Below are 12108 nucleotides of genomic sequence, written 5' to 3' on the forward strand. Positions count from 1 at the left end.
ATATTTTAAATACTTTGTAGCTTATAGTCCAAAAAATATTAGCTAGCATATATAGCTATAGTTTTATAAATTTTTTGAACAAATTACTTTAATTAAAAATTTCATGGTGAATGCTTTTGTGATGAAGTCTTGAAAAGAGATGACTCAAAATCATGAACATTTTGTGAATATTAAAAAATTTGTGCACCACAACGAATATTAGATGAAATAGAAAAAGTTAAAATCTCACGCAATAGTTAATTGTGTGTGAGTTTCAATCATCTAACTATAGTTACTTGTTAACTAAGTAACTAACTCAACCAACTAATCCTACTCATCTCTAACTAACTTTTGTTACTTGTTACACAAGTAACAACTTTTGCAACAACTAACTAACTACTTTCTTAACTAACTTTGAATTATTCTCAATACACCCCTTTAATTCAAAGTCTCAAGGCTTTGAACATTCATCATTCTTCTTAAATCCTTGAATCTATCAATCTTCAATGGCTTAGTGAGCACATCTGCCATTTGTTTCTCTGTGTTGCAGTAGGTCATTTTGATCTTCCCCTTTGTAACTTGATCTCTCAAAAAATGAAACTTTGTTTCTATATGTTTGCTTCTTCCATGAGCTATAGGGTTTTTGGCCAGATTAATGGCTGATTTGTTGTCAACCATTAGCTCTACTTCCTATTCAATATCAATCTTCATTTCCTGCAGTAATGCTAGCAACCAAATTCCTTGGCAAGCAGCATTGCAAGCAGAGATGTATTCTGCTTCACATGTGGACAAGGCAACTACACTTTGCTTTTTTGAACTCCATGAGATTGGACAATTGAACAATGTGAAGATGTATCCCATTGAGCTTCTTCTTTCAACTTTATCACCTGACCAGTCAGAGTCACAATAACCAACAAGCTTCTTTTGGTTCTCATCTGTTTTGGTGTACAAGACACCATAGTCAATTGTGCCCTGTAGGTATCTTATGATTCTCTTCACTGCTTGCATATGTGACAGTTTAGGTGATTGCATAAATCTGCTAACAATCCCTACACTATGACATATATCTGGCCTTGAATTGCAAGCATATCTAAGGCTTCCTACCATCTGTTTATAGTGAGTACTATTCACAGATTTGCCTTCATCATCAGCATTCAAATTTGATGCAGTTTCCATTGGAGTGTTGGCTGAATTACAATCCATCATGTTGAATCTCTTTAGTATATCTGAAGCATACTTCCTCTGATGTATCAGCATACCACTACTTGTCTTAGTGAATTCCAGCCCAAGAAAATATTTCAAACCTCCTAAATTGGTCATGTCAAATTCTGAGCTTAGCAGACTTGTCAGCTTCTTAACTTCATCTTTACTACTGCCAGTTATCAGTAAGTCATCAACATATAGACACACTATGCAAAGTCTATTCTGTGATGTACCTTTAACATAGATTCCATGTTCAACAGTGCATTTTGAGTATCCATTTTTGCTAAGAAACTCATCTATTCTCATGTTTCAAGCTCTTAGTGCTTGTTTTAGGCCATACAATGCTTTGTTCAGCTTCAACACATAATCTTCCTTTCCTTTAACTATGAAACCCTGAGGTTGTTCAATATATACTTCCTCCTCAAGTTTGCCATTGAGAAATGCAGACTTGACATCCAATTGAACAAATTCTCAGTCAAAGTGATTTGCAATAGCAACAACTAGTCTCACAGTTTCAATCCTTGCCACAGGTGCAAAGATTTCAGTAAAGTCAATACCTTGTTTCTGTAGGAATCCTTTGGCAACCAATCGTGCTTTGTACTTTGCTATAGTGCCATCAGGTAGGTATTTCAATTTGTATATCCATTTGACTGCTATAGGCCTCTTGTTTGCAGGCAGATGAACCAAGTTCCATGTGTTGTTCTTTTCAATTGAGGCTATTTCTTCCTCCATTGCTCCCCTTCATTCTTCATATTTTGCTGCTTGTTGATATGTCAAGGGCTCAGTGTCTACATATAATGCAAAATGCACTATATCACCATCTGGTGTGATCATGTCATCTGGGATTGTTTCATACCCTTGCAAATTTCTGTTTGGAATACCTCCTCTTTCTGATCTTCTTAGTGCCACTGGCTCATTTGCAGTTGTTGGAGGTGTTAGCATAGTGTTTTCTTCAGTTGCTTCTTCATCAAGTAACTGAAATGGAACATACTTTTTATCTGGTGTTGTATTTCCATTCCAATCCCAGCTCTTATCTTCTTCAAAAGTGACATCTCTACTGCTGGTTACCTTTTTTGTGATTGGATTGTAGAGTTTATAGGCACCTTAAGTGTGATATCCTATCATGATCATCATTTCACTTTTATCATCAAATTTCTTCCTCTTTTGATCTGGTATGTGTCTGTGACAAAGACATCCAAATACCCTAAGATGCTTCACTGATGGTGTGTGACCTGACCAAATTACTTCTGGTACCTTATCCATTTGCTTTGTAGGACATCTGTTCAGAACATAGCAGGCTGTAACTACAGCTTCACCCCAAAAGCTGTGAGGTAGATTCTTCTCTCTTAACATACATCTGGTCATGTTCATGATAGTTCTATTCCTCCTTTCAGCCATTCCATTGTGTTGAGGAGTGTATGAAGCTATTATTTCATGCTGAATTCCATTTTCTGAACAAAATGTCTTGAATTCATTTGAGGTGTATTCACCACCACCATCACTTCTTAGAATTTTAATCTTCTTTTCTGATTGCTTTTCAACTAACAGTTTGAATGACTTAAAATTCTGAAGCACTTCATCTTTGCTCTTCATTAAGTGAATCCACATCATTCTGCTGAATTCATCAATGAATGATACAAAGTACTTGTTTCATCCTAAAGATAGTGTGTCAAATGGACCACATACATCTGTATATACTACATTAAGAACCTGCTTAGCTCTCATTGCAATATCCTTGACAAAGGACTTTCTTGCTTGCTTGCCTATCAGGCAATGCTGACATATATCTCTCGGGATCTTAATTGCAGGTAATCCATTGACCAGTTCATTGTTTTGCAGATAACTCAAGCTTTTAAAGTTGAGATGACCATACCTCAGATGCCATAACCAAGCTTGGTCATTGATCTTTATTGTAGCCAGACATTGGGATTGATTTGCGGTCAAGGTGACTTGGAATGTTCTATTCTGAGATAGAGGGGCTCTCAGAATAGTGTTGTTCTGAGAATCATACACTTCCATGATGTTATTCTCCATATGCATAATGAATCCCTTCTCTAGTAACTGTCCCATACTTAGTAAATTTGTTTTCATGTCTGGTACATATAGGACACCAGTGATGATGGCTTGATTTCCTTTCTTGCCTTTGATCAACACATCACCTACTCCTTCAGCTGGAATTGTTCTATTGTCTGCAAACCTTATTTTAGTTTTTGATGAACTGTTGAAGTTGATTAGCCAATCTCTATGACTTGTCATGTGATTGCTGCAACCTGTGTCAAGATACCAATGTTCTTGATCATCTTCAATATCTGTAATGGTAGCCATGTATAGTGTTGGATCAACCTCTGAGTCACTATCTTCCTGAGCAATATGTGCTTCAACCTTATTCTTTCCTCCATACCTTGGAACCTTCTTGCCTCTGCAATCTTTTGCAAAATGACCAAACTTCTGGCAATTATAGCACTGTATGTTCTTCAAATTGAACTTCCCTTTCTTATCTTGATTTGATGCAGTGCCTTGAGATGAAGATTCAGCTTGATCATTGTTTTTCTTTGAGTTATCTTGTGAATTATTATTCTTCTTGGACTTATCTTTCCCCTTCCATTTGTCATTGCCTTTCTTTTCTGCATGAGCTTGCAATGCTAGATCAGTGGCCCTATCTTTTGTTCTTTCCATGATTCTTTATTCATGAGATTCCAGTGTACATTGTAATTCATCCAATGTCAATGTTGACAAATCTTTGGTTTCCATTATTGCAACAGTGATATAATCAAACTTAGGAGATAAAGTTCTCATAACCTTACCAACAATGGTTTGATTGTCACAAGTATCACCACAACTCCTCATCTGATTTGTGATGTTTGTGATCTTGTTAAAGTAATCTGCAATGCTTTCATTGTTTTCCATCTGCAGCAGTTTAAATTTCCTTTTCCAAGTTTGTAATCTAACATGCTTCAGCTTCTCATTCCCTGAGTGTGCTTTCTCAAGAATGTCCCAACATTCCTTAGCTGATGTTGCATTCTCAATCTTCTGGAAATTCACCAAATCAACACATTGATGAATGAAGAACATTGCTTTGAAATCTTTTTTCTTCAATGCCCGATGTGCATTCCTCTGATTGTCTGTTGCATCTGCTGCTAATTCAGTGATAGCAGTTTCAACCACATCTTGTACTTCTTGAAACCCAAATATCACTTTCATTTGCTTATTCCATCGATCCCAATTGCTTGCATCAAGAATTGGCAATTTCCCACCAAAACTGTTGCTGAGTGTTTCTAGTTGGCTTGTCATCTTCTTCCTGAGTTAATTGATCAAATTGCAGTGAATCTTGATCAATTCTTTAATGCCACGAACCTTGAGGCTCTATATATCAGTTTGTTAGAACTATGAACAATGAATGGATGAATGTAATTGAACAAATTGTGAGAAAGAATGAGAGAAAGGGGGTAACTTTATTAATGATCAATTGGAATAGTTTTTACAATGTGTAGGCATGGTTTTATATACAACCATTTAGTTAGAATCATCTAACTATAGTTACTTGTTAACTAAGTAACTAACTCAACCAACTAATCCTACTCATCTCTAACTAACTTTTGTTACTTGTTACACAAGTAACAACTTTTGCAACAACTAACTAACTTTGAATTATTCTCAATATATTGTGGGTATATCATCAGAATCTTCATTTCATTAGGCCACATAGAATTTTTTTTTCTACCCAACAATTATCACTCTACTCAACAATTGAAATGACAAATATGCTCTCATATATATATATATATATATATATATATATATATATATATATATATATATATATATATATATATATATATATATATATATATATACTCCCTCCGTCCCAAAATATAAGAGAAAATTGGTCAAAGAAAGTTGATGTATTTGGTTAAAAAATTGGACTAAATACATCAACTTTTGTTGACCAATTTTCCCTTATATTTTGGGACGGATGGAGTATATATATAATGTAAAACTGTAAAAAAGAGCATACTTACGTCATTAAGGAAGATCACTTCGAGTTGCCAACATACTAAAATAATTGTATTACAAAAAATAACACTTCGATCGATGAAAACAAAAACTTGTTATTTTAAAAGTGAAACATTTACTTTTTTCTTCTTATAATGAACATAAATTTATTTTAATAATATTATAAATAGTTGGAGAATATATATTTTTGTTGTTTTTATAATAGCATTGTACTCAATCCGTAAGCTTGTACAATTGTCTTTTATTTTTACGAATGTATATAAAAAAATGAAAGGAACGAAAAGAGAAAAATACAAAAGAATATGTGAAAAAATGTAAAAGATTAAAGAAATGATTATGCAAGTAGTAATACATGAAAAATTAAGGAGAATGAATTCTAATATATTGATGGTGTTATGCATGTAATAATTGATTTTATGTGTTTTTGCTGATTGATATGTATGACTCCAAAAGTATATTTAATACATGAGAATGATAGAATTGAGTATGAATTATTAATATTAAAATTTTAATTTTTAAATTTAAAGTTCATATATAATTGATCGGTGGTGTCATGCATATAATTGATTGATTATATTTTGGTGATTGATATGTATGACTTTAATTAAGAGTCATATTTAAAACATGAAAAAAATAAAAAAATTGTGTATTATTTATAAAATATTAAAAAAAAAACTCGCCAATTGTGGTTGAGGGTATTCATGGTATTCAATAATCAAAAACCCTTGAAAGATAGAGTATGAAGTTCAATTGCCGAGTCGTATACCATCGATTGCTATGTCAAAAACACGAGTCTTTATCATTTAACCATGTGCTCAACACGTGGACAACTTAGTATTGCTATCTTGAATTCTTGTGGTTGTGAATTCGAATAAAATTACGTTAATAAAACTTGATGTGGGGAGCAAATAAAGCAAGAAACCAAATATCAACGGGGACGACAAAAACAATCACAAGCAAAAAATTAACAGCGAGAAAATAAACATACACTACAAAAAACGCGCTAGTTTGCGAAGTTTTTTTAGTTATTTAGCGGGGGTTTTAATCTCCGCAAACTGTTTACCATGAGTTTGAATAACTGCCAGTCTGCCACCTAATGGGTTCCCATAAAATAACTGCGGGAGCTTCGGCGAACCGCTGGTATAGCATTCCAATAGAGGGGGTTTAGAACCCCCGCAAATTGGTAAAAATGAGAAAAAAAATCATCGCTTATTTTTTTATGCAAACTATTACGATGCTTAAACTTTCACAAAAAATACAATCATGGTAGCATAAAATGTACAACAAATAATAAAAAAAAGTAATAATATAACTCAAATTTCATAATAGCCTAAATAAAATCTTATACTAACTCAAATATGTTACAAAATTTTTAAGAGAAGACAAAACATGTTATTAACTCAAATATATTGGTGCTCTAACTCAAATGATTATAACTCTAAGAATTGCATCGTGTTATTAAAATAATAAAGTTCCATTAATTTAAGCAAGCCTGCATTTGATTTCCAACATGATTGTTTAACAAATAAAATGTGAAAATTGCTAATGTCATAAGATGATTCAATTGTTTTTAGTCACTCAAATTTTGAGTCAGGGCCTCATAACCTAATCATATTGAATTTTTGTTTCAATTTATTTATAGGTTATTTCTAGAGGGGCTCGAGAAATATGGCAGGGGAATTTGGAAAGCGATATCAAAACATGTTGGCTCAAAAGCATTTCATTAGATCGAGTTGATCAACAAAGTGTTGATTCATCAAAAAAGAGCAAAAGAAGAAATAAATTTGACTCTACCTTATGGAATGGTGATTTCAGATTTCCACCCTCTTTTCTATAGGGACTACATTCCTCCTTCTCCTCCAAAAATATTGAAACACAACCAATTGTAGAGCCGTTACTACAACAAATTTAACAAGCCCAAGAAGCTAGCATTATAATGTAGAACAAAGTCATATAACAAATCAAACAATGGCCATATTTAACATTTCTTACGCAGATTCTTGTTTTGATCATTTGTTATAGTTGTAACTATGTTACTCGCTGATTATTTCAATCAACATGAAAATTGAAGTATTTTTCATATTTTGCATTTATGCTCAATTTTTAGCTTTTAGTGATAATTTCTTTCCCACGACTTTTCCGTCGAGATATACCATTTTATTAATCTTCATCTTGTAAGTTATGGATACTCAAATTATATATGCTACCATCAAAATTTAATCCATGCATGTACGGAAAGTAATTTAATCCATGCATGTACTAAAAGTCAGATGTTCTTGTAAGTTTAGCTCAATTGGTAGAAAAATCACATTTTATATGCAGTAGTCGGAATTCGAACTCCAAACATCCCACTTTATCGTCTAAACTTTAGCGCTGGTTTCAAAACCGCTGCAAATTCCTCAGTTTGAAATTTTTTTTTCCCGCCTATGTTTTGCGTCAGCTTGAAACCGCCCCAAATTCCTCGGTTTTTACCACTTATTAGTGTTTTTTCCCCCTATTTTTATATGTATTATTCTTCCTCTTCTTTGAAGTTCTTTCTATTTTTATATGTATTAATTTTTTTTCTTCTTTTCGTATTAATCGTTGATTGTTAACAAACTTTTCTTTGATTTATTTATTTTTTTAAAATTTTTAACAAAAGCTATTATATATATTATCTTTCATATCTTTAAAGGTAAAATTATATTTAATTTGAAATATTATTAAAATTGATGACATATTAGGTACTTTAGTAGTAATATTATTAAAATTGATAAGGAAAATTTGGTACTTTAGTAGTAAAAAGTTGTTATAAGTTAGATTTGTTCCTACGTTGATGTGTATTTTTATCTTCATTTATGTTCCTTTTTTTTTGTTCCACCTAATAATTTTTTATTTTTTCGTATTAATCTTTGATCGTTGGCATAATCTTCTTTGATGTATTTATTTTTTTTAAAAAAATAGTTGTCATATGTTATTTTATTAATACTCCCTTCATTTTTTTAAGTGTTACTTTTCATCGAATTTAGCGTTTCAATTTAACTGTCGTTTTGATATTGTTAAGGATACGATATTTTAATTATATCATTTGTCAAATACTGTCGATATGTATAAAGTCAAATGTGTAGTATATAGTATACTATTATTTTGTTGACTAAATGTGTGGGGCAGTTAAGATAATTTCTTTATCCCATTTTTATCAGAGATTTTAATTTTAAAGTAAAATGGTTAGTGTTGGATATGAGTTGATCTTTTATTAGTATATATAACAAGATAAATTTTTTTTTTGACAGCAAAGATAATATATATATATATATTTACAATAGCAAATAAAGATAATATATATCTAAACACTATAGATAGTAATTCAAAAATAACAACATAATGCAAATATCAGATGGGCCGGGGGTGGTCTATAAATAAATATAAATAAAATACATTAAAAAACGAAAACACAAATAATAACGGGAAATCAATAGACTTATCTCGCCGTCTCGCCTGTTGAGTCTTTATGAATTATTTTTTTTTGGGCTTTGCTAATTTGGACTTATTGAACCTAATTATTTTCCCTTTAGTCCATTGCCCAATCCATATATATTTTAACATAAAAGTATAATTTAACTATTTAAGTATATTTAACGTCAAGGAAGTGGAGTGTAAAATTCAAATATGTTGTTGACTAAATATGCATAGCGCAGTTAAGATAATTTCTTTATCCCATTTTGATCGGGGATTTTAATTTAAAGTAAAATAGATAGTTATGATATGAGTTGATCTTTATTTGTATATAACAAGATACTCCCTCCGGTCCTTATTATAAGAAACACTTTGACAAAATCACACAGACCAAGGAAGGTAAATTTTCTCATTAATGATTCTATCATTTTATGTTATATTCCAAAACTAACCTTTGACTAGTATGGGAAATAGACTTCTCTAATTAATGCACTAGCATTATAATGAATTATTTGATTGTATTTAATAAGGGTACAAATGGAATTGTGTCAAAGTGTTTCTTATAAAAAGGACCAAATAAAAATTCCAAAGTGTTTCTTATAAAAAGGACCGGAGGGAGTAAAAGATAACACTATCTATTTTTTGTTTTTGACACAAGATAATATATATATATCTAAACACTATAGATAAGACTATAATTAAAAAATAATAACAGAATACCTATTATAATGGATGGGCCGGTGTGGTTTATAAATACAATAAAATACATGAAAAAACAAAAATAGCATATCAAGGAAAACACAAATATTAACTGCAAATCAATGGAGTGGTTTACATGGGATAATGATAAAAGCTTCGAGGAAAACCTTTTAGAATCTCCAGAAGAGATACTTGAGGGACAATCTCTTGTTCCCAGACAATTAGCGGCCAAAGTAAAGGAGCACACTCAAATGATCGAGGAAGGTAATTTCGAGTTGCCAACACACAAATATGATTGTATTCCAAAATACAATACTTCGACCGATGTGAACAAAGTTCCTCCACTTATGAAAAAAATCAAGAAAGTGCAACATTGGAAAGAAGAAGAACACAGGTTTATATACTTACTGAGAAATTAATATAACTTTTATTACGGTTTGTTTTATTTTTTAACTCGTTTTTTTCCTTCATATATATGAATGAATGAGTCTCTATAGTCTATACATAATACAAGTTGAGAATTTCGTAAAAATAGGGATTAATAAATATTTCATTTGAATGACATTATTGAATTTTTTGTTTCTATTTATTAATAGGTTATTTCTCGAGGGGCTCGAGAAGTATGGCAAGGGAAATTGGAAAGCTATTTCGAAGTATGTTGGCACAAAATCTTATACTCAAGTTGCTAGCCATGCTCAAAAGTATTTCATTCGAGTTGATCAACAAAATGTTGATTCATCAAAAAAGAGTAAAAGAAGAAGTAAATTTGACACTACCTTATGGAACGGAAATTTCCACCCTCTTCTCTATAGGGACTACATTCCTCCTCCTCCTCCAAATGTTGAGACACAACCAATTGTAGAGCAGTTACTGCAACAATTTCAACAAGCCCAAAAAGCATTGTAGAACAAGGTCATATATCACATCAAACAATGCCCATGTTTAACATTTGTTACAATTTCTTGTTTTGATCATTTGTTACATATGTTATGTTACTCGCTGGTTATTTCATTCAACATGGAAATTGAAGTATTTTCATATTTTGCATTTAGGTTCAATTTTAGGTTTTTATTGAAAAACTCTCTTTCCTAAAACTTCTCCCTCGAGATACTATTTTATTAATCTTCAATTGGAAGGATCAAATTTGTCTCTTAAGTTATACACACTCAAATTATATGCAACCACAAAAATTTGATCCATGCATAAAAAGTTACACGAGCTTAGTTTAATTGTTAGAGATAATACATTTTATATGCAGTAGTCAGGATTCGAATTCCGAACACTCCACTTATTCACTTTAAAGAAAAAAATTCTAACGACTAAACTACTTGAAAAAAAAAAACTCTAATTCCGCTTCTAACACTCACTAGATATAATTCGTGGTATAAGTAAATTTAGTATTATGTAGCAATTTTATGAACATATATAATATGAATCTCTCAAAAAGTTTCAAATATGAATTCTTTGTTGAATTTTATAATAATATTAATATTAAAAAAACTAACCTTTTATTAAAATTTACTAAAAAATGCAAGGCCATCTTCGGACATTTATCTTCAAAAAACCTTCTATGATCATTTTTTCTTTATCTTCCACAACGATATAGCAAATTGCATAAATTGTTTTTTTTTTTAAAAAAATTACATAACCGTAATTTAGTCGAAAGAAAATCACATAGCCGTATCCCTATTTTTTATTTGCTTTTTGTGTTAACCCTTAAATTTCAAGGGAAAGAGACCCTCAATAATCTAAAATTCGGCCACGAGATAAGTAAAACCTGACCAAAGATTTATTCTGTCAAAAATCAAATTGAGTTCTATGACTCGTCCTAGGATGAGTTCATTAACCATCTAAACTCAATGTTATGGTTATCGTATCACTATTTTCATCCACACATAAGTTTAGATGAATGTTCAATAGCATAATTGATTTTTTTTTTTAATTACATATCACGTAAATGTATCAACATTAACTTTTCATTCACATTGAACTTTAAAATTGAACACGTAGAAGGCGCACACGCACACATATTTTTTTTTAAATCAGAAAGATGCTAGCTAAGTGTTAGGCATCCCAAAATATATATAAAATAACAAGATGCAGATACAAATGGAGGGCATAGGCCAAGACTCAATTTAAGGAACACAAAACCTGAAAACAGATACACCAAGTTTGTTTTTTTACATAGCTATCCCTAATAACATAGGTGCTTCATGTCGGTAAGTAATAGATTGTAAAGTAAGATCATGATTAGCAAGCTATGAAGCCCAGATACGTGACACAATACCGATACGGGAAAATTTTCAAAATTTCCCATAAGATACGGCCGCGATACGTTATTTACAAATTAAATTTCAAATTAAATATACAAATACACAATATATAAATATAACTAAAATCGACAATGATAATAAATTAACATTCAAATTACTCAAACTGAGCAAACAAGTGACATATACATATCTTTTTTTTTAACCAAACAAACTTACTGCATTTCATTAATTATCAAAAGTTCAATACATGAAGGAATAATTTCAAATCTATGGAAACTAGTCCAGGAATTGGCCGCCCTAGCTAAAGTGTGAGCAACCGAATTCACTTGTCTCCTAATAAACTTAACTTCAAAGTTCACACATGATAACATAACAAGAATAATTTCATTAACGATTGAAAGAAACTCTGAATTGCCTCGCCGTTTGGTGCGAATAGCATCAACCAACACTTAAGAGTCACTTTCAAACTGGACGCTTTCAAATCCTCTACTCTTAGCTTCATTCA

General features: G+C 31.4%; 2 protein-coding genes across 2 annotated transcripts; one reads left to right on the forward strand and one right to left on the reverse strand.

Moving 5' to 3' along the window:
• Nucleotides 1–669: 669 nt before the first annotated feature.
• Nucleotides 670–1488, reverse strand: LOC123922556 (uncharacterized mitochondrial protein AtMg00810-like). The gene has a single exon (XM_045975263.1). It carries the CDS (start codon nt 1486–1488, stop codon nt 670–672), a length of 819 nt encoding a protein of 272 aa, XP_045831219.1.
• A 7885-nt stretch (nt 1489–9373) lies between these two features.
• Nucleotides 9374–10236, forward strand: LOC123881516 (probable transcription factor At5g61620). Its single transcript, XM_045930225.1, has 2 exons — nt 9374–9724; nt 9927–10236. Exons 1-2 carry the CDS (start codon nt 9453–9455, stop codon nt 10234–10236), a joined length of 582 nt encoding a protein of 193 aa, XP_045786181.1. The 5' UTR covers nt 9374–9452.
• The last annotated feature ends 1872 nt before the right edge of the window (nt 10237–12108 follow it).

The sequence above is a fragment of the Trifolium pratense genome, linkage group LG4 (genome assembly GCF_020283565.1).
Source record: "Trifolium pratense cultivar HEN17-A07 linkage group LG4, ARS_RC_1.1, whole genome shotgun sequence".
Classification (NCBI taxonomy): domain Eukaryota; kingdom Viridiplantae; phylum Streptophyta; class Magnoliopsida; order Fabales; family Fabaceae; genus Trifolium; species Trifolium pratense.

What these genes read in the sequence shown, in the direction of transcription:
- LOC123881516 (XM_045930225.1), top strand. Translation starts at nt 9,453, where the DNA reads ATGGAGTGGTTTACATGGGATAATGATAAAAGCTTCGAGGAAAACCTT. An exon ending in TGGAAAGAAGAAGAACACAG is followed by an intron (nt 9,725 to 9,926) that starts GTTTATATACTT and finishes ATTTATTAATAG; the next exon opens with GTTATTTCTCGAGGGGCTCG.
- LOC123922556 (XM_045975263.1), bottom strand. Translation starts at nt 1,488, where the DNA reads ATGAGAATAGATGAGTTTCTTAGCAAAAATGGATACTCAAAATGCACT.